We start from the raw sequence: 22636 nt of genomic DNA, 5'->3' as shown, positions 1-22636 counted from the left end.
TCTTGGATGTTTCCAATGTGCAGTGTATTTACAAACACTAGAGAGGTCCTGCTCACATTTGGTATTGGCCACCAGCAGCTACCCGTTCCACCCAATTTTTATTTCAGGATTTGCATGGGATGTCTGAAATTACAAGCGGGGCAACTTTTTTTGTCTCTACTTTCTAAATCGACTGCAAGGTCGGCAGTGTGAATACACACACTCTGCAGAAAATCTGCAGTGCACATACAACGCACACGCCACACAACTGATGCGAAACCAGCCTCACAAGGCAGGTGGCCGGGTCATTTCTGCAAGTCAGAAGCAAATTTTCAGTGCAGCTGTGAAAACAGCTATATATATATATATATATATATATATATATATATATAAGTAAAAAGCAAGCGATGATCTGAGCACTGGCAGCTGGGCAGAAGGCGTAGTTCCCCTTATCGACTCTCACTTGCAAACCTGTTGAAAGCAGTCGAGGAATTACTCGACCGAAGCAATTATTGAGAAAATGTGGAAGAATCAACAAAACTAGAAAACAAAACAACAAAAAAAAAAAAGACGAAGAAGAGCAGACCATCGCCACATATTCTGCTGGGCGTTTAGAAGCTGCAGTTGCGGGACTCTTACCCCTGGGTGGCATCAATGCGGGGTATCTGCAAACAGTTGGAAGGCAACAGAACACAAACTACTGTACTTGTTGAGCTATCTCCTTTCTCAATTCCTTCATCTCGTCTGAGAGAATGCAGTGAGGACGGAAGGACCGTTGAAAACAAATGCATCAGAGTTTGCGCTGCAATGTTCCAAGAACAAGTTTGACAACTGGAGTGGTGGCTTACAAAGTAAAGACGCAGCTGACGGCAACAGACGATGAAGCGTTAGTTTACTCTACTGATGGTACACAATGAATGACGCAGAAAGTAACCTGAAAAGTGCCCCAGCTGTTTATTTCTCTCTTTCTATCAGGATTGTGTCTGACCAGCATTTCTCCTCCGACTTCTATCTAAACGGAAATAAATGTGACTGAATAAAGATTGCACTGAATTCCCGAAAAAAATCGCGGCTAGGTTCTCAGAAAAATTCAGGAGAAGAATCTCGACCTATTTTTCTGAATGAATGAAAATGACCGACGCTGTGGGCCTGCACGATTCTAAATTGAGTCACAGAGAGTATCCTGTGCAACAGTGTTCTGTTTGATTTCAGAAGTGCTCCCTTGCTGATTCGAGGCAGGACAGGAGATGGCTGCGCCCTCTGGGCCTTGCGAGGCAAACGTTACAGCGCCAGGCGTCTCCAGGAGCCGTGCTGCTCCCAGATGCAGCGCCAGACGAGGGGAGCAACCCAAATGCAGTTAGGCGCAGGGGGCACAGACACACACACACACACACACACACACAGGCTGTCACAGAGGATTCATCTCTGGTTGGCGCTTGTGTCCCATTTGGATTAATACCAAAAAACATTCTTTGTCTGCCATGAAGAAAAACCCAGACCTGATGACCTCTTTCCTAGGAGTTCAACTCTGAAAATGATGGGCAACCAAAATTCTTGAAACACCATTATTTTATGCCAAGAAGCCCCTTGGTTATCCCAACCCATCAGACATGCTATATGGTACACAAATTGGCTTCCAAAGAGGTTTCGACATCTTCTGGGTCATAACTGAAAAAGTAAATATTACAACGATCAAATCTCAGAAGCAAATCTGACTGAGAACAACACAAATCAAAATATTAAATACAGGCAATCATCAAAAATACCATTGCATGATGCGCCCTGACTTTATACCAGCTGTCACATAACAGGGACTAAACTGAGCTTCCTTTTTTACTTCCTCAACATCAAACAGAGGATTAAACACTGAAGCCAGAGCAGAATCGCTTGTAAACAGACTCTTCATCCAATGATCATTAAAATGTAAGTAAAGGAATTGGTTGCTTCCGTCCTTTTTCTCAAGAGAAAGCCCACAAATTCTCTCATAAGATACATTTCAAAGGAGGATTGTGTCTCATTAGCTAATGTCACAGTATTCCATGTGAATCGATGGAGAGCTGGTTCATGAAGAGAAAATAAAGGTTGAAAGAGGACTATGCGTGTCAGCCCATCACAGCCAACCATGCGATTGTCCTCGCTGTGGCTCTAATTAGTAAGATCCTGCTCCAATAATTTAAAGACGAGTCAAACCTTCCAAACGTCCCCTGAGGACCTGCAGGTCTCTTGGTCCCTTCAGACTATAGTTACAAACTGTGTGCTATTCCTCAGCTGTTCAGACATACAAAAAAAAAAAAAAAACAGACAAACAAAGCATGAGGTCTGGCCATGCAAGTAAGTTGTGATAAATCTAGGCTCAGTGTAACCAAGATAAAATGATCAATCACTGTTAAATGAGTTCCACCATCAGCTTGTTACAACACTTGAAAACACAAAATAAATGTATTTTTTTGCTAAGCTCATCTCTCTGTTTGTGTTGAATTTTGAGGCTCGTGTTGTAGATCAGTTCGGGTTTGCTTTCAGGGAGATAGAATTAGGATTCTAACATTCTAACGGCCAGTACACTTCTGACCAAAGTGCAGTGACTCTGGGGAGGGAGAACACTACCTCCTCCACCCCTCCCTATTTTGATGTTTGACAGGAGTCCCTGTACCTGCCTCCATGGCCTCTGGCTGACCTCTCTCTGCCTGCAGACAGAACACCTGTAGCGATGTCTGAAGGACAGGACCCACTTCAAAGCCGAGCCGTGATTGGGCCATGATTACCACGGGCACTCGAGTCATTTAATGTCTCCCGAGTGCTAAACTTTTGATGGAATCAGTCGCTGAGACATGAATTTCTTTTGAAAGGAAACGGGAGTTTAAGACTCGGGATTCAAAATGATTTATTTTGATCATTTAAGTTAATGGCTGGTGAGACGAGTGGAGAAACACACTCGCTGCCAGGTTCTGTGGTGAAGAAATGTGTATCAATAGATGTAAACATCTGGTATCATGTTGACGATAGATTCAGTGTTTTTTGTAACACTGACATCACATGAGGGTCATTCCTCTAGCAATGTTTAGAGGTGGGTAGAGGCCAAATGGCACAGATGCAGGTTGACAAAGCAGCACCGCCTCAGCGACATTAAAGCCCAATTCAACAACAACAGTCATCTCCGCTCTGCTTTTTTGTTGCTAAATGCCAGTGACAGGAACAGAATTCACTGTGGTAACTGATCAGGTGCCAAGCGCCCTCTCCCTCGTGCCCTGCTGCACCGTAGACCTCAGTGGAGCTGGCATGGCATGGCTTGGCCTGGCTTGGCCTGGCCTACCAGCCACGGGCCTTGCTATTGTAGCTCTGCCCCGACTATTCGTGCAATCTCTGTATCACGCATGCCTGCTGTCGGCACACTGTCTCACAAGCCTAGCATTGAGACATTAGTAATAGGTGGCTGAATGAGTTGTAAAGTTGAGATGCCAAAGTTGACGCGATGTCAATCGTCATCTTACAAAGAAGGTAAGGGAGTCCAGAGTTGCTCAAATCAAAGCTGCCATGGTTTTATTATGTAGGTCTTTGTCAGAGGACATGGATATAGTTTAAAAATACCACAGCGATGAATCAGTGGCCTCAGTATCTTTAAAGGCAGACATCGGTGGATACAGTGAACCAGGCCAGTAGGAAAAAAAAAAATTTAAAATGAAACCAGGCAGAGGTGTTCCTTCATGGCTTCCTGTGTTTTTAAAAGGACCAGCCAGAAGTGAGACTGTTGTGATTTTCCAGATCAAACATCTAGCTGATACGCATTTGATCACAATCAACATGTAAGCCACCTGGCCCAAATCACACTGTGATGATTAATATTATATGTCTTCAGATATAATCTTAACCCTCCATGGCTTCATACCTCATAAAGCTTATGGGCTCATTTTAAGGATGTGCTCCCGTCACACAATTCACCCAGTTGTCTCCCATGTAGGCTTTATTACAATGCTACTGTATAGTCCCACATCTCAAAGCTCTGTGACTAAGCATGCAGACCCATGTTTACAGCATTTTACTCCAACATTCCGGCGCACGTATCATCCTAAACCGTCGATTAGATCTGGGGCCTCGGTGTGTTCCTCTTCGACCTAAATTAAAGGCAATCTCACGGAACCTGAAGTTGAATGCATCGAGGCACGTACTCGCATAAAGGCAGGTGCACCTGTCTGCAGTGGCAGCCTTTTGTGTTCACTGTCAAATGAGCCACGAATAGTCCAGTCGAGCTCTACGTGGGGGGGGGGGGGGGGGGGGGGTAACAGAGTGAATCAAATCAAGTCGGTGTCTTACCGTGGTGTTTTCAGTCATTGCTCCCCATCATAACGTTTTCAGTCCAGACCTCTGACGAACCGTTTATTCCTATCAGGCTGTCTCACTCCCTCCCTCTCTCTTGCTCATCCCCATGTCATGTTTCTCCGCTGCAGCAGAACGAAGCCGCGCCTCCTCCTAGTGCGTCCTGACGTCACCCGGCGACGGCCTTTTCTCACGCTCCCCTCGGAGGCGCGTCCAGTTGGGCGCCGCCAGAGGGCGCTGTGCTTGAACAAATACAAATCAGTTCAGTTTGAGTGTGGAAAGAAAACGTGAATGTAGCCCATCATTGAGATGTAGACCGCATGGACGTTTGAAAAGGTTCTTATATAAAACTTATCATGAACATGAGCTATGTTAATATTCCCACTGTAACACAGTCTAAGCTTAGTAAGTATGTTGGTCCAAAGAGTAAGCAAGAGTTTATCAATACCTTTTTCCTTTTAGCTTTTTTTTTTTTTTACCCTGACAATGCCAATGTGACACCAAATTTTGAGAAGGATAAGGATGTTCAGCACCTGCTGAAGTTGTATCCTACTGATATCCTACATGTAATAACTTACTGCTTCCAAACATGGTAGCCATATATAAATAATGAAACAATGGACTCCCACCATTTGTCTTTAGTGACAAGACATCCCCTTTCTACTCTGTATAATTTTGATACTGGTCATTTTTGCATCTCTTCATAACCATGCTGTCTCTTTTAAGTTATTTTGTGATATAAAGTACCATTGTATCATTATCGATATGTTGAATCTCATTTTGGTCTTTTTAATGTTTTTGTAGCCTGTCTAAAGTTATTAAAAAAAGGAAATACGCCCTCTTTCAATTATCTGATAATGACCAGGTCATTAAATTAGGTCAACCTGAGGTAAGCAATGACACAGAATATTTTATGACATGTCATTATTCATTTAACAAAAACTAAGCCTAAATGTGGAAGCAATTTGTGGAAAACAAAGTCCCCCTCAATATTCAATAGTTCGTGGAACCACTTTTAGCAGCAGTAACTTGAAATAAATAACTTTATCTATGATGTTATCAGTCACTCATATTGCTGCAGAGGAATTTTGGTCCACTTTACTTTACAGTACAGTGTTGCTTAAGTTTGCAGGAAATTGTTATACACAGCTCTCCTGAGGTCCCACAGCAGCATTTCAATCAGGTTGAGATCTGGACTTTGACTGGGTCATTGCAACACCTCAATTCTTTTCTTTCTTTTGTGTTATAGATTTACCGGTGGGCAGGGTATCATTGACTTGCTGTATGTAACAGTGTATAGTCATCTTTAGCTGTCTGACAGATTGCCTCATAACTGACTCTGGAATAGTTTGGTTTAACTGAGGGGTTCGTGGCTGGCTCAAAAACCAGACCCTGTGGTTGTAAAGAAGCCCAAATCACCAGCCCTCCACCACCATGCTTGACAGTTGTAATGAAGTGTTTCTGCTGATATGCTGTGTTTGGTTTCTGCCCAAAGTAGCGCTTCGCATAATGGCCAAACATCTTCACAGTTGTCTGTTTAAAGGACTGTAGTTTCAAAATTAACTTTCCCCTGCAACTCTTCCAACTCTTCTTTTTTTTTAGCAGTTTCTCAGTGCACTGCACTGTCTGACCTTGAGGTGAACCTTTGGAGGTTGTCATACTTGCTGATGACAAACTAATCAATTGGATTTGATAAGCAGCAGCTGGCTGGAAGAATATTACGTTCTAATAAGTAAAACCAGCGAGGTGACTTTATATCTCTTTTTGGTCAGCAGGTGCCTTTTTATTCTAATCGTTTTCTGTATCTATCTATCTATCTATCTATCTATCTATCTATCTATCTATCTATCTATCTATCTATCTATCTATCTATCTATCTATCTATCTATCTATCTATCTATCTATTTGTTCGTACGTTACACGGATCGTGGGTTTCCTCCCAGGGTCATTTAATAAATGCTCGCCGCAGTCGACTCTCATTGTCCAGAGCGCCACTTGAACGAACTGGTCCAGCAAGTTATTTCTGCGCTGGTGTCACACAGCCCCACAGATCGATCCGCCAGCCGCACGGACGCTGCGTCTTTGGCAGTCTCTCCCCGACAGTCTCCGGGCACAGCCATGGAGTCCTTCGCCTCATTCTTCATCCTCCTCGTCCTGTGTGTCGGATTTATCGGATGTAAACCCTCGTCGCCCTGTCCGAGCGGACAGTTTATGTTAAAAAACCAGTGTGTCCTGTGTCATCCCACCTGCTCCGAGTGCGGTGGACACGAGCTGTTTGAGTGCACTACCTGTGGAGTTTGTGAGTATTTGATTCTCCTGACAAGTACTTGAACATAGCATAAATGTCAATTTGATGGCTCAGCCAAAAGAAAAATGTGAGTTATTCACCTAAGTGTTAGACATTATTTGTTTTTCCCTATCATGCGATGCATTGATTTTCACTGCTACGAAGTTTTGCATTTATTGAAACAATATCAGTTGCTCTCGTTATATTAAATGTAGAAAATATTAACAGTACATTGCTTTCCTCTGGCCAAATTATTCCTCTTTTCGTTTGCTGTTGTGCTTTTGGCCAGATTGTAACAAAGCCATTCAGGCTCATTAATCCTACAAACAGGGAGGTTGTTTTCGTCTTCAAAGAAGCACTCATTAATGGTTACCAAAGCACGGCGTTGTAAAGGCTTTTGTATTCTACAAGAAGCTTTTGGATCTGGTTTACCATTTACTCTTGTTAAACATTCAAAGCTGGGCCCTAGGACTTGTTGATTTTCTGTCACAGTGGCACCTTTGAAACAGGAAAAAAGGCGAACAAAATGAAGGTGTGATCATTTTTCTTCCGACTTTTCACTGTGTAATCTGATCATGTCAGAATGGGGCCTTTGTTAATCAGAGAGAAAACGGATTCCCTTGGGCTAGAAATAGGCTATTGCTGTAGCAGCTCACTGGTTCACCCCAAACACACGCCTCACACTGAATACGACTGACATCACTACAACCGTGTTTGCATTGACTATTTAATGAACATTTAGGTGGATCATTTTTGTTTCGGTTTATTGCCATTTGCCACATTACTCTGTGCATGCTGCAGTTTAGTCTCTGGGAGGTGGGAGGGTTTGAAAGTCTGCAGCTTGGTGTCTCTCCTGCCTTCCGTGTATGAATTCAGATTCTCACACATAATCGGTGCCGTGACGCTGATGACAATGCTGTGACTTGGCTGCTTCCACTGGTGCTTCAACTGCTCTGCCAGTGGCAAGTTATGAACCAGAATTAACAATAACAAGACTTGATCTCCTCCAACAGCTCTGATCTCTCAACTGTTCCTAATTCCCACTTATTTGAAGCATCACCAGTCAAGAGATGATTTCACGCTGTGATCTATTAGTGAAGATACTGAGCTGCTGGGGTTAGATGCCTCTCTTTTTATGACATGTTTGATTGATCACCTGAATCCCCTGTTTCTTAAATAAATTGTATTGATGCACTTGGTGAACAAATGACTTCTCTTGCATTTCAATCTGTTCTCATGAAAGTGCTGAACTTTCTTATAGTCACTCATCAGTCCTTTCATCGTCACTCCATCTCATGTAATGGCTTTAATCGCCTTATTTATGATTAGAATCTAAATGTTTTTTCACTTCATCAGAAGAGAAATTAGAGCAGGTTTTATGACAAGTCCTCTGTGTCCTCCTCCTCCTCAGATGAAGATGGACAGGAGCGTTTCCTGCACCAAGGTCGCTGTCGGACACACTGCCCCAGGGGATTCTATCCTGACAGGGGTCACTATGCCTGCCTGCCCTGCATCACCAATTGTGAACTCTGCACAGATGGCAACATATGTGCCAAATGTCGGGAACACTACAAACTCCAGAATGGGGTTTGCCAACCAGCGCTGTGTGATATAGGTAAATTCAAAGCAGAGTCTGTGTTGGCTGTAACTTGAAAGAATTGCATCCATTGTCCTGGGTTTCTGTTGCAGGGCAGGTGCAGGACCCTGATACAGGAGAGTGCATTGACTGTGAAACGGGCTGCAAAACATGTTCTACAGGTAAACATGCCTTCGAATCAGACCAGTCTTGTCTTCCTAATGCAGAGAGTATCTGCGATGTATATATAAAAAACCCTGATGATGATGGTGTGCTGTGCAGTTTGCCTCTGCCTTGGAATTATAATTAATCACCTTTTCTCCTTTGTACCCAGAAGACCCTGAGATCTGCAACAGCTGCGCTCAAGGTTACTTTCTGTGAGTCTTTTTCTTGCTTTGTTATCTTTTGATAAATAGGCTTATTGTGAATCCCCCCTGCTTTCTGCTGTAAAATCAAATGCAATGGTTCCAGATAACTGTCATGTAACGTTTCATTTACCTCAACTAGTCTGTCTATTACTTACAACAGAACCCCAAGTATTCCAAAATGTTCAAAAGTTAAATGTGCACATTACGGTTCCCATTTTGTCATTTTTTCAGCTGCATGCTTCTTTCCAAATTCTTTCAACTTCAAAGATTTTTCCCTTGGCAATCATATGAAGCTTAGAAAAGCAACAAATTGTCATTCTTAAAATGGCTTATTTGAGAATTTATTTGAGAATAATAAACATCAAATATATCTATACAAATTGACAAAAAAAACTTCAAAATGATATTATTATATATTTTCTTTTCATTTGCATTTCCATGCTATAGAGGGAGTTTTAAATCAATATCTTGTATGGGGACTGATAGTCAGAAATTCACTTTTTCTCCGTGCTACAAGAAGTTTCACCAGGATTTCTGTTTACACCAGCTTATCAGTCAGACCCAGTGAGTAATACCGGTTATAGAGCTTGAACAAACCTTCAATTGTGTACCTCTCCCCTGAGTTCAGGCCTCCTGGTATTGTGTGAGTCAGGTTACCCACCATTCTCAGTCAAAAAACTGTTATCTGAGTCTTGGTTTGGACTCAGAAGAAACCCAACAGACTGTTATAATGAAGAAGAATGGAAAGCAGAGAATAAGAGACTGCATATAGGTGGAAATCCAAGTCAGCGTGTGATTAGTGATAGTATGTGACTATACAGGGTGCAGCAGACTGCTCATGTGAAACACAACAGATGAGGGTTGAAGGAAAATCCACCACTTAATTGCACTCACTGCTTTGCAGAGATTCACAGAGATACTCGGTCTTCCTTTGTGCAACTCGGTGTGTAACTTTTGTTTTAAGAGTAATGGTTTTAGGGATTTGAAATGACAGACCATCAAAGTAACTACTGTAGCCACGGCTCTTATTACATCTACCACGTATAGCAAACTCCAATAAAACAAATCTAATATACCATGAGGCGATCATAAAGTGGGAGAGCCATCTCTTTGTGATAGATTGTGACGATTCCTGGCAAGAATTTCTACTATTTGAGGTTTTGCTTGTTGTAATGAAATTGTTAAAGAGGGACAGTTTTGGCGTGACTTTGGATCCTTGAGGGGCCAGTGTTACTTTTACATGAAACACTGCCTATTGGAAAACCCAACATGATGGATGCTTGGTATTTGTTGGCATTTACCTTCTTCCCTGAGGTGCAGAGTAAGTGCGGCTAAATGGCAAATTGCTGCGATTCATTCTCAATATGGTTTAAACCATTCATTTCCTCAGGTTTTCTTAAGTTTAGAGATGACCTACAGCGTAGTTTCTAACTACTTCATGCAGTAAAAGACCTACACCAGAGGTGCAGTGGAAATGGAAATGGGCTCTTGAAATGGAAAGTCTAATATTTGCACAGAGGGATTCTTAAACATTGTGCGGATTCTTAAGTAGAGCACTGTTTCCTAGCTTGAGACAGATCCTGATCCCCACTAGCTGCTATTGTGAGCCAGTTGATGGATGCTGTGTGGCTCCTCCAGCTGTTCTTCCTCAAACAACAACCACATCTTAGCAGCAAATCCAAGGCAACGCAGTATAAAGTGCAGCTTTGGCTGTCAGTGGTCAGATTTTCTCATGGAGGAAGTTGACTGCAGAGGATGTTGCATTACATAAGTTAGTGGCTAATTGGCTTATAGCCTGTCTCATTTGGAGTGCAAAGTCTTCTTGCTTCAATATTTAATGGGTGGCATCGTTGATACTTAAAATCACAACTTGTTTAAATTAATTTTAGGTCGGCATTCTCATATGTGATCACTTAGTTAAGCCCCGATGGGTTTATTGGATGAGCTAATGACATAAATCATTTTAAACCTGAGGGAAACAAATAAGACAAGAATCAAAATTCAGCCTTTAGAGAAGAATAGAAGCACAATAAACTGGAGGAAAGATGGTCTGCCCTCTATTTTCCTCTCTGTTTGCCATCGGTATTGTTGGACTGAATGCACCTTTTGGTAGAGGAGTGTATTGAAGTCAACAATAAAGCTGCAGGTGTGCTGTAGACTGGCATGTTGGGATCCCTGGTCAACATCAAGCTCATGTGAGCTGAAGCTGCCTACAGCAATAGACTCCCTCTTTCGCAGCAAAGCTTTAATAGTTCCATAAAAGCACAATTGTTTTCAACAGCAAGTTTTGCTCTGCCTGTTTGCAGATTTACAAAAGGTCATCTTTTTCTATGACATGTGATAAGTTAATCATTGACCTGTTCTACACACATTGACCAAGCCTACTTCTAGACAAATTGTTTGCTAATTGTTATGGATTCATAATTCATAAAATGTTATGAAGATTATGTATGGTGTTTGAATGAGCTTTTGCCCACAGTTTCAGACACCAGTGCCGCAGACATTGTCCTCAGAGCTCCTATGAGGACCACAGCAGGGGAGTCTGTCTGTCCTGCCCAGCACCATGTGCAGACTGCAGGAGCAACACGCACTGCCTTGCCTGCCAGCCTGGTTACTTTCTCAATGGTACCTTTAGCAAAAACATAACAACTTACACATTTGTATTCTTCACTGCTATCGAATGAAAAGCTGCAGGTGACTGTTTTATACTATATTTGGGCTCAAAGAGCTTTTTAAATTTACTCTAACTCAGTGTGTTTGTGTGCAGTCATTATTGCCGAAGTCAAACAATGGCACTCTGAGTCTTCATTTGGATTGCAAATAACATCTGTGTCAGCAGATCTGTAAGAAAGTATATGCAAATGTATGGGTTTACGCAAAAAAGGAATTAGGACTGTGTTGTTCTCATTAGGCATCGGAGAAAAAGCTTTGTTGTTGTTTAAATAGAAAAGTATAGTATTGTTAAAGCTCACTGCTATCAAAACAATGTTAACAAAGACACATTTTATGAGCATGAGAGTGTACATCGTGTCCGTTTGGCTCTGCAGTGAGTGCGTAGTCTCTACCTTCAGCCACAAGGTTCGGTTTCAGAAAGATTTAGGTCATTGTTTTTTGCCTGGGCAGTCAGATGGAATTTAGAGAGGGAGTGATCCTGGAAGGGCAGGCAGAGGAGAAGGATTTAAACTATCGCGGACCAAGGGAGGAATGGGCAAATCATTTCTGTGCTGTTTGAAAAAAAAAAATCCAAACACTGTCTTTTTCAAATGTTGCTCCTCTGATTATATAAACTGAGGGCGCAGTATGTATAATACACATCTACTGTGTTGTATCTGCTAGATATTTTGTGGACCTTGTTTTCTAAGACACATAAATGGCCGTATTAACATTGGGAATAATAACATGATTATAATGCCACTTCCTCTCTTCACATCTGTGCCGTGTCAGGAGGGGAGTGTGTAAAACAGTGTCCATCGCAAACCTTCAGTGACTCCAGTGGGTGGCGCTGCCAGCCTTGCCACAACTCATGCCAGACGTGTCATGGACCTCATTCATCAGACTGTAATCTCTGTCTCAGTGGGAATCTTCCTCTGCATGGCCAGTGCCCTCAAGCTAGCTGCCCAGTGGGACAGTATTTCGATGGTAGGTGGAACAACCAAGATAAAGCTGATTTTATCTGCCAATCATAAAAGCCTTTTTAGAATTAAGTTATCATGTGAGCTGGTGAGTTGTATGTGAATCATAGTAGTGAAATATGGCTTTTTTTTTAATTACTTAAATGCTACGGCACTTCCTGTCAGTATAGTCCAACACTTTTCCACCTAACCATTATCTACTGTGCTTGTCCTCAGGACTCCCTCTAGGAACAATGCAGGGTACAGCAATGAGAACTGGATTTTGTGCAAAAAATTAAATAAAATAAGCTCAAAATGAATCCTTTTCTGGACTTGTCCATTGTTATAGATAAACATGTACGGATTTCTCGAACTGAGAAGACATCGCAAAAATACTCTACAGTTGGATCAAGGATGATATGACTGAGTTTGGAAAAAAAGGAAATGACGTCTAGTGAACAGAGGCAAACAGGATTATTAAGCAGCATTGAGGAGTTGCAGTAATCAAGGCATTTCACTCACATATTTCCATCTTTTAAAGAAGATCAATGCTGCTAACGAAAGCAAGTCGTCAAATCTAGGTGGAACATTATGTATTGAGATCTAACATAAAAACAAATCTTTACTGGTCTGGTTATCACAATTTTTTTTAGAAAGGCACCTTTTAAAGAAGACAGGTTGTAGAGAAAGTTATCTACCAGGCTCCAAACAAAGAAGTAATTCAGACCAGGACATCCCATGATGTATTACACAGAGAAAATACTAGATTCATGTTTTATCAATCCCAGCTGTAATTGTGTACCATCCATTGTGTTCTAGTGGATGCTTTTATGTGGTTGGGACTAAAAGGAAATTAGAAGAGAGTTTTGCTTCACATTAATATGCTATCCGGGTCAATAATAAGGTCTGCACTATGAAAAAGCACTGCTAAGAGGCTTATCATAGCAATTGTTTGTCTTTTAAGACTCAGGGCATTGAAATTTAGAAAATCCATATGTGGCGTGATCGAATGTGGGGGCATAAAATATCTTTGAACTGGAAATTAAAAGCCATGGAATATCCGGGCTGAATGAGAAAAAAGATTACAGACCAGTGATGTTATTTATTTGTGTGTTTTTACACGTGTATGAGCTAATATGCCATTTCCTAAAAGGTTAGACACTCTCCCTTTTCCACCCCACTTATCTTTATGCAGAAATACATTCTTCTCATGCCAGGTCAGCCGATGTGAGTGTCCAGCAAGTGCAATCGTTTTAGATATTATTGGTGCAGCTTTTGCTTGTGCCCCTTCCTGAGTTTAGCTGAGTTTGTACACTACATACACCTTCCTCAATCAATTACTTGCCATGTCCTTAAGGAAGCACATGCAATTTACAGCTAGCTCATGCCAATATAATCAAGGAAAATGGCATGTACCGTTTTAGAGTTACAGTAAGTAACATTATAGGCTGGGGACCTGTCACAGTGATCACATACAATGTGACAAAATGAGCAAAGTACAGTGGCGTCATAGGTTGATCACACTGATAACAAAATACTCGTCTGATTCATGGAAATAACTGTTTTTCTCCCATGGATGACAATAGAGTTCAGTACTCAATCACAGGAGTTTCAGATTGAATGTCTTGCTCAAGGACACTTTAGCAATACGGATGTTTACTGTAGGTGTCATGGAAACGAAAGGCTCCTCTGCCTCAAGTGTCTGGCTCCTTAAGGGCTTTCCATCTGGTGCTTGGGTCAACACCGCAGGGAACCAGTGCTCCATTGTTATCCATCACATTATGTAGCTGAGGGTCAACATTTCTGCCTTATCACTTGTATTATTTACCTTCACAATCTAACCTTGACATGGCACTCCCCGTCTTGCTTGTCTTGTAACCAAGCGCTTTTCTTAACTGCCTTCTGCGTGGTCTTGCTTCCGTTTGGTGTGTTTTGTTTGACTTTAATCTAAAAGTTTCTTTGTATTTTCAATGCCAGGAACAACTTCATCCACAAACAGCACAGAACTCTTTCTCAAGCCCTTTCGATATTTCTACATTTTCTGTCAGACTAATCTTACAATAGATTTGATTCAATTCAACACTAAAAAAAAAAAAAACACTAAAACAAACAAATAACATCTCCACCAGTTGATGCTTCCATCCCCGTGTTTGGGGTATGTATGTGTGGCGTTGTTTCTGGTTTCCTCCAGTAGATCTAAGAAGTCTGTAAGTGGTGCCAAAGTTTGTTCCCATCAGAATGATTGAGGCTGCTGTGCTTTTGGCTGTACAAATGGTCCGAAGATCTGTGCCTTGACAAAAATCCCTCTTGCTTCTGTTTGGGTATTTCTTCGGAGACACTTGGCTTGGTTTTCAATCTGAAATTTGAATTGGGTTCTTTGAAGTCACTTAGGCTTAGGTGGAATTTATGCAAGTTGTAGGAGCGTCTCAAGACCAGTAGGTAGGAGGGGGATGCATCACAGCTCAGTTGTGTCATAACATTCACATAAGAATAGTTATGTAAATGTGATATTTTTAAATGTAAGTATTGTGTATAAACGGCAGAGAAAAATTAATACATTCATCAAATACAATTAATACATAGTTTTCTTTCCCACATTCAAACAGTTAGCCCTTTTGAATACAATCCTAATTTTTTGTGCATTTTTTTAATGCAGACTAACATCCCCCCTAAGATATTTTTATAATGATATATATTACAGCTGTTATACACACCAACAGTTTGAAAACACATGAGGACTGCACTGTGTACTTGAAGCAATGCCCTACTGATCTCTTCCAATCATTTTTGCAGGAGAAACATTGTGGTTTAAACTGGTTATGCTTCCCTCCAGTGGCGGGGAAAGTTAAAACATCCTCTGTTCTTTGTCTGTTGTTAAAATTCCAGGGAAATATGGTGAATGCCACACATGTGATGCGTCCTGTAAGGCCTGCTTTGGTCCACAGGCATTGGACTGTTCTTCATGTTTCACAGGTACAAATATCTACTGTTCTCTAATGTTACAGTTATTTGGAAAATGATCCAAGTTCTTACGTTGCGCCGCATGTGTGCATTTGTGTGTCAAAGGATATTTTCTGGACCAGGACAGTTCTTGTGTAGAGCAGTGTCCATCCGGTTCTTATGCAAACCCTGCGACTCAGCTGTGCGAAGACTGCTCGCCAAACTGTGATGACTGTGTGGACACCAGTGATAACTGCATCAGCTGTTCCAAAGGCAGCAATGCACTTTTTCTCCACCAGGGACGATGTTGGTCAAATTGCCCAGAGTAAGCAGTAAAAGGATCAAATATGGTCTCGTTTACTATTATTCTTCTTTATATGTGATCAGCTATATCTTGACTTAATTTCAGAGGCCTTTTTGAGAATGCAGAAGGGTCGTGCGAAGCGTGTGATAGCTCCTGCCTCACTTGTGATGGGATCAAGTCCAAGTGTCTGTCCTGTGCTGATGGCCACTACTTAGAGAGCGGCTCATGTGGACTGAACTGTTCATTGCGGACATACCCAGCGGATGACGGTACCTGCAGACGTTGTCCTCCCCACTGTGATGTTTGCTCCGACGACAGGACCTGTTTCAGTGAGTTATTAGCTTTCAGAGAGGAAACATGCCCCAACTGATGACAACTGCAAAGAATTGCATAACTCCTTGAGATCTGGAATATGCAGTTTCATCCACCCTCCATGTCATTACAGAATGCTCTTTCCTTTACTTGATGCTGAACGGCGTGTGCAAGGCTAGTTGTCCCATGGGCTATTTCGAGGATATGGAGGAAGGCCGATGTGCTCAGTGCCACCCTACCTGTGGCAGCTGTTCAGGGCCCCTGGCAGATGACTGTGAGACTTGCTCAACCTTCAGCCCCAAGCTGTATAAAGGAGCATGCCTCAAGGACTGTCCCACTGGTACTTACTATGAGACAGCAGCTATAGAGTGTCAAGGTGAGCTTCTAGATTAAGAGATTTGACTTGGATATTTGATAAATATTGAATATGTAAGGTAACATCCTTTTCTGACTGCATTGTATGTCATAACACAAAAACTAGTGCAAAGAAACAGAAAGGATTTTTACCTTGGCTACTGTTAAGGGTAAGAACTCACAGAATCGCAAACTGCTACCCTGTCTTTCCATTGGGAAATTAATTCATATAGTTTTAAATCTATTGTTCCCTTGATGGCAAATAACCCTCAAACCATAATACTCTCTCCAACATGCTTCACAGATGGGATGAGGTTTTAGTTAATGTGCATAGTGTATAATTTCCCTCAGTGTTCATTTTTGCTCCATCTGTCTGCAGAGCACTGTCTCAGATTTTGTTGTGGAGCATCCACATGGTCTTTTGCAAACTTTGTCAGTCACCAGACATTGTTGGGATTTATTCTTGGAAGTGCTCCTGCTCACTGCCTGCACTCTCACAATCTCACCTCATTAAGTTGGATTCCAAGTAGCTGTAGGAGAAATTATTATTACAAAGTTTAAGTACTTTCTCCAGCCTGGACTATGACAGATTATAAATAATATGTCAGTTTTTGCGCTACAAGTTTAGTCTGATTGTGCTCCACTACAATTGTAACTTTGATCAAGATACAACCACATTTTCTTAGTGATCTAAGAAGAACTCCTTTAAAGCAAAAACAATCAGCAATTCAGGAATATTACATAAACATTCTTAACTAAATTATTATATGCTGTTATGAAATTAACTCTTTATTTATTCTATCTTTAGATTGATAATCACTAACTAAGCCTGTGTTGAAGCTGATAAGGGATAAATGTAATAGAGTGATTAAAAAAAAAAGAATTCACTGAACTCAGACTGATTCAGGTTATCAGTCAGTGATACTAGCATTACTAGCAGTACTAGCATTCAGAACTGCGGTGTTGTCTCTGTCTATGAGCACAGTATTCACCTAAAACGACAATCATTTACAACACTGTGGTGGTGATCCCATTTTCTTTGGGAAATGTAGCGTTATGACATGTCACTTACACAGTCTGACTTGTTTCGTTATCTGCAGAGTGCCACCAGACTTGTATTAGCTGCACTGGCCCAGATCCAAATCAGTGTATCCTTTGCGAGAAGGGACTCGTGCTGGATCCAAATACATTACTGTGTGGCGTGACAGGTGACACAGAATGCCCCCCGAGAACCTACCTACACGACGACCAGTTCACCTGCATGGGTTGCCACCAGCACTGTCACTCTTGTGAGGGGCCAGGCAACGATGAATGCCAGACCTGTGCCTTCCCCCGATACCTTCACAGTGAGCATTCTCCACTAATTCTTTCAGTGCATATAGTAAACAAAGGTGGTTATGGGTATACACAAAAATCAGCACAAAAACATTTATTTAACAGGGCATTTCTTATGCTACAAGATAACAAAGCAGAATATTTTATCTCTAAACCTTTAGCTCTCCTGGGACCTGATAAATCTTTATCCTTCATGACTAATGGAATTTTGGTCTGAGTCATGGATTTTCTCAACCAGACTTTACAGCAAATGCCCTCTATACAGTTTGAAAACTGTCTGCATGCTGATGAAATGCCTATAATTATTTCACAGTTGCACATTCACCGAAAAAACATAACAGATTTTTTACAGCAACAACTCGATTGATTGTTGTTGCTCACAGGCATGGACATCTAAATCAACATGTTTACACTGTAATGGAATAAGGAAAAAAATGAATAACAATTATTGAAGTTTCAACACTGAAAGTGGCTTAATTGTAAATTAATTCTTCGAAATCAACCAACTCCCTGTTGGTCTCGCTTTGAAACAACAGTGCAAGGTAAAAAATTGCTGTGCTTTCAGACTTTCGTGTTGGTGAATTCTTCATCCCCTCTAACTGTACTTTAGACATACAATGGACCGAAAAAGATAAGGAAATACGTGAAAATATGTCTAAAAGTATGCACAGAAAAAGAGAGGTCCCTGTTTTGAAGACAGAAGCTTGCAAAAAAATGGTGCATTCCCACCATTTACATGCACAACCTCAGCCTTTCAAATATATATTTGGGACAGAACACAATGATGTGCAACTCATTTAAACCTTTATTGAATTGAAAATAGCACAGAAACAGAGTTCAGTTTGAGGAATGAATGGATCGACAAGATATGCTGTATGTATAAAACTTTTGATCGGTTACATATTCATGAAAACCATTCATACATGTAAAGCATTCCTTTTGAATTATCAAAAAAAAAACAAAAAAAAACAAGGAAATAAATAGATATGCCGTTGCAACATTCCTGCGAGTTATAATTTAAAAAAATGCATTTGCCTTTGGACCTGAGCTAATTTGATTTGGACTGTGGCAGAATGAACCTTCCTGTTGTCTGACAAAGAATGAGATCCATTATTCCGTCCATTTTCTACCGCCACTGGAGACTTTTAATGTGGAGGGGCAGCAAGCCTTACGAATAGGAGGAAGCTCATATCTGCCACTGCCATTAGTAATCTCATTCTGTCAGTCACTACCCACAGTGCATTGACTGGAAAATCACAGCTTCACCTTCCAACTTAACTCTCTCTTCACTAATTTTTCTGTGTTACTTTTCAGATGGCACCTGTGTAAGTGAGTGTCCAGCTGGTACATACACCACAAGGCAGGAAGCCGATGGACAGGAGTTGGGATTCTGTTTTCCATGTGACCATGTCTGTTCAACTTGCAGTGGGGCATCGCCACGAGATTGCCTGACTTGTTCCTCTGGATACCTGCGGTTCTTTCAGCTCTGTGTCACCCACTGTCCCACGGGGTACCAAAAACCAAAAGCTCATAGTTTTAGATAAGGCTTTGTGTCCTGTTCATCTAAAAGCCACAGAGGATATCCAGTTTGCTTACAGAGCCAGGATGTAATTGCTTTATGTATTTTTCAGCTGCAGAGAAAGCCCTTCAAAAACCCAGAAATGACTTATTTATCTTAGAAATTATATTATCAAATTATTTCATCGCTACTCTCCGGGTACTCCAGCATGTCAGGTTAAAGGGTGACTCCAAACTGACCCTATGAGTGAGTGTGCATGGCCCTTTCTTTTGTTTGTTCCTGTGTGGCCCGGTGATGGACTGGTGCCCCCTCCAGGGTTTACCCTGCCTCTCGTCTAATGGCAGCTGAGGTAGGCTCCAGCCCCCCCGCAACACTGAATTAGATTAAGCAGGTGTAGAAAATGGATGGACGGATTGATATGTCATTACTATTGTTCCTTTATGTTTTTCCTTCCTAGATATATTACAAATTCCTTTCCTTCTTTTTCATTTCACTGTGGACTGATCATTTATCCTAAATTTAACAACACAGGAAGACCTCTTCGTGAGTCTTAAGTCATGGTTGTGAGATTGAAATTCTTGTTGAAACTGACTAACTTGACATGTTTCTACAGGTATTACAGACAGGGCTCCCACTGCCAGAAATGTGACCCATCCTGTGAGCTGTGTATGGGACCAGGACCTGAGTCCTGCAGGGCCTGCCTTCCTCCACTTCTGGAGCTGCAAGGCACCAAGCTGTGTGTTGAGCACTGCCCACACCGCTTCTATCAGCTCAGTGACATCTGCAAACAGTGTCACACAAGCTGTCAGACGTGCACAGGTACAGAGGGCAGACTGGTATCTGTCTAATATTTGATCATTTGAACTTGAGCAATAGGCTGCATTGTCCATCTGCAGCATAATGTTTATCTTTCCAATGCATCACTATTTGACATGCAGATATGAGTTTCGCTGTAAGGAATCCTCTGTTTGCAGACTCGTCACCTCAAGGCTGTGTGACATGCGACATGGGCAGCACTCTCAAGAACAAAGTCTGCTATCCACATTGTGAGGAGGGACGATATTTTTCTGAAGAGGTGTGATATGAGTCATGTACTTGAAAGTTCGTGAACCTTTTAAAAATGTTTATGCATCTGGATAAATGTGACCTAAAACGTTAATTGTTAGAAGTTCTAGAACAAACACGTTGTACTTGGTCATTTTTCGAGTAAAAATGATCCAAGTTAAATTGGTAAATGGCAAAAGTATGGGAATCTCTAGGATTAGACTTTGATATGAAGTTGACATTAAGAGCCAGGTGTTTTCAGCCAATGGGATGACGGTCGGGTTTGAGTGTGCATCTTGTTTCATTTCAAAGAACAGTCAGAGCTTGCCTGCTGAAGTCCGAATCTACTGTGTCCCGAGGCTGGAAAAATTCACAAGACCAAAACAGTTGGTGTTGGTTTGAATGATAAATATTGCTTTTATTAATGGAAGAAAGTACTCCACCAGAACCTTATCCCATGGTGGAACTTGGTGGTGTCATGGTATCATGGTATAGAAATGAATGGAGAAAGGAATTCTGAAGTATCCCAGTTAATTTCAAAGGAAAATGTCTGGACGTTTGATAATAAATTGCATCTGAAGAGAAAGCAGCTCATACCAAAAGACAACAGCCTTTAGCACACAAATCAAAAGAAGCTTAAAGCATAAACTTTTGGACTGGCCAAGTTGAAGTCTTGATTTAATCAAGCAGAAATGTTGTGGAAGGACCTGAAAGAGAGTTTGTGTGAATAATACCACCTACATCCCAGAGTTGTTCTCTACAGATTAATGAGTTAAAATTGAAATTGAACAAGACTCATAAACATTTTTCAGAAATACTCAGTTCTAATCATTTGGGGGGAAAAAGTAACACCAGAAACAAATAAATGACCAATTTTACACAGATTCGCTCATTTATTTGAAGGGTTCTATGGACCTGTGTTTAAGATTTGTGTGAAATTCTGATTTTGCTTTATCATACTGCATTGCGCACTACATCGTACATCATAATCAGGAATTTAAAGGCAGTTAGTAATGGTTTCTCTCTTAAAGTCATACAGATTGGTCACATACATGTTCTAGTAAATAACTTCTACAAATAGTTCAAGCTAGCATCTTGCATCTATTAATGAGATTCTGCTGATGTTCACTGCATACATTACAAATTTATTTTGAACTTAGTCCATTTTCATCCAAGTAAAACATCAGCAACAACTTTTCTGAATCAGCAGTGTTCATTTTCTCCTGAAGATTTGTCCTGTTATTTGTCATGAGATATTGTATTGAATGGGTATCGACACATGTACTTTATAGAATGTCATTGTGTTTATTCTGAGCTTTTTGGGGGGGGCTCGGTTCAACAAATATTGTAATTTGACTAACTTTGCACAAAGAAGGATGTGATATCTGATAGCAGTTTGTAATGCGGTTTATTCGTGTTGTCAGGCAACTGTTTATCTAATGCAGCCAAGTCACAACCACACTGCTGTGATGAAGTATCTGGGTCTGGATAGTTGTTTAAGACTTACTGCATAAAACACAAATTAAATAATAATCATGTTTAATTGAGCATATATTTAGCTTCACTTTGAGAGTGCCGCGCAACGTTGAACAAGGGATGCTTACCAAAACACTCTCTTTCAGGACGTTAATGTGAACTACTGTTGGTTTGTAGGAAACGTGCGAGCCTTGTGACAGCACCTGCAGGCACTGCACTGGCCCCAGACCTGACCAGTGTTTGACTTGTCACAGAAGTTTTGCTCTTCATGCTGTTGAGAACCGTTGTGCCCGCTGCTGTCAGAATGCAGAGAATCATACCAATTGCTGTGTTTGTGACAGCCGCTCAGGTAGGTATCCCACCTTTCAGAAGCAACTTGAGGTAATACGGATGGAAATATTGAACCAAAAGTCATATTTTCTATTCTAGCACTTTGTGTGGAAGCTCCACAGCCCAAGTCAGGAGACAGGCAGGAGACAGACATGACGATGTCTTCCAGAGCCCTGCAGCACACCTCGGCTGCCTTGCCTATTGCCCTGCTGCTGGCAGCAGGTTTGGCCCTGGCTGTGTTTGCTTTGATCAAGGCCCACGCCAGGAGGAGGCTTTGCTGGAACCAGAGCTATGAGAGACTGAGTGGCAGCGCCAGTGCCAACATGCCACATGGTGTGCCTGAGCCTGATAGTGGAGACGAGGTAGATGTGGTGTACACCAGCAGGGGTGGATCGGTATACAGACGCTACAGCTTCATTCATGAGCAGGACACTGACGCAGACCAGGATGTGGATGAAAACACTTGTCTCAGCCAGTCTTAGATTTAACGAGACCAGAATGTACAGCAATTGAATGTATTTTTAATGCTCAATGTCAAGACTGACGGAGAATTCAGAGTAGGTTAGCTAATGCTTAAAGGAGCAGGTAGTGGTACTTTGCTTTTGTATGCTTTTAAATTTATGTGTATATTTTTATTCTACAAAGTGCCTGTGTCTGTATAATGCACATTGCTAGAAGAGTGAAAAACTCCTGAACTGAAAAATTACAAATATTTGTGTGAATATACATAAACATACATACATATATATTTATGTGTGTGTGTGTGTATTCTTTTTTAACTTGAAATTAAAAGGGCGTTTGTGGAGCTGTAGACTGGTCTGTCAGTGAAGTGAAATCTGCATGATTTGTTGTAAATACGATGATAATCAAAATAAAATCTTTTCCTATAA

General features: G+C 41.3%; 2 protein-coding genes across 2 annotated transcripts in view; one reads left to right on the top strand and one right to left on the bottom strand.

The window, feature by feature from the left end:
* The window catches only part of otud7a (OTU deubiquitinase 7A), a 36987-nt gene extending 32534 nt beyond the window's left edge, over positions 1-4453 (bottom strand). The window contains exon 1 of the mRNA XM_075469892.1: positions 4288-4453. The gene's annotated coding sequence lies outside the window, so the exon portion shown is untranslated. The remainder of the gene's footprint in view (positions 1-4287) is intronic.
* Positions 4454-6246: 1793 nt separating this feature from the next.
* LOC142384860 (proprotein convertase subtilisin/kexin type 5) lies at positions 6247-22632 on the top strand. Its single transcript, XM_075471170.1, has 16 exons — positions 6247-6589; positions 7989-8192; positions 8267-8335; positions 8488-8530; positions 11001-11146; positions 11966-12160; positions 15019-15105; positions 15199-15397; positions 15482-15705; positions 15822-16064; positions 17143-17388; positions 18692-18887; positions 19510-19715; positions 19871-19971; positions 21594-21765; positions 21846-22632. Exons 1-16 carry the CDS (start codon positions 6247-6249, stop codon positions 22226-22228), a joined length of 3057 nt encoding a protein of 1018 aa, XP_075327285.1. The 3' UTR covers positions 22229-22632.
* The last annotated feature ends 4 nt before the right edge of the window (positions 22633-22636 follow it).

The sequence above is a fragment of the Odontesthes bonariensis genome, chromosome 7 (assembly GCF_027942865.1).
Source record: "Odontesthes bonariensis isolate fOdoBon6 chromosome 7, fOdoBon6.hap1, whole genome shotgun sequence".
Taxonomy (NCBI): Eukaryota; Metazoa; Chordata; class Actinopteri; order Atheriniformes; family Atherinopsidae; genus Odontesthes; species Odontesthes bonariensis.
This window is presented reverse-complemented; position numbering and strand designations above follow the sequence as displayed.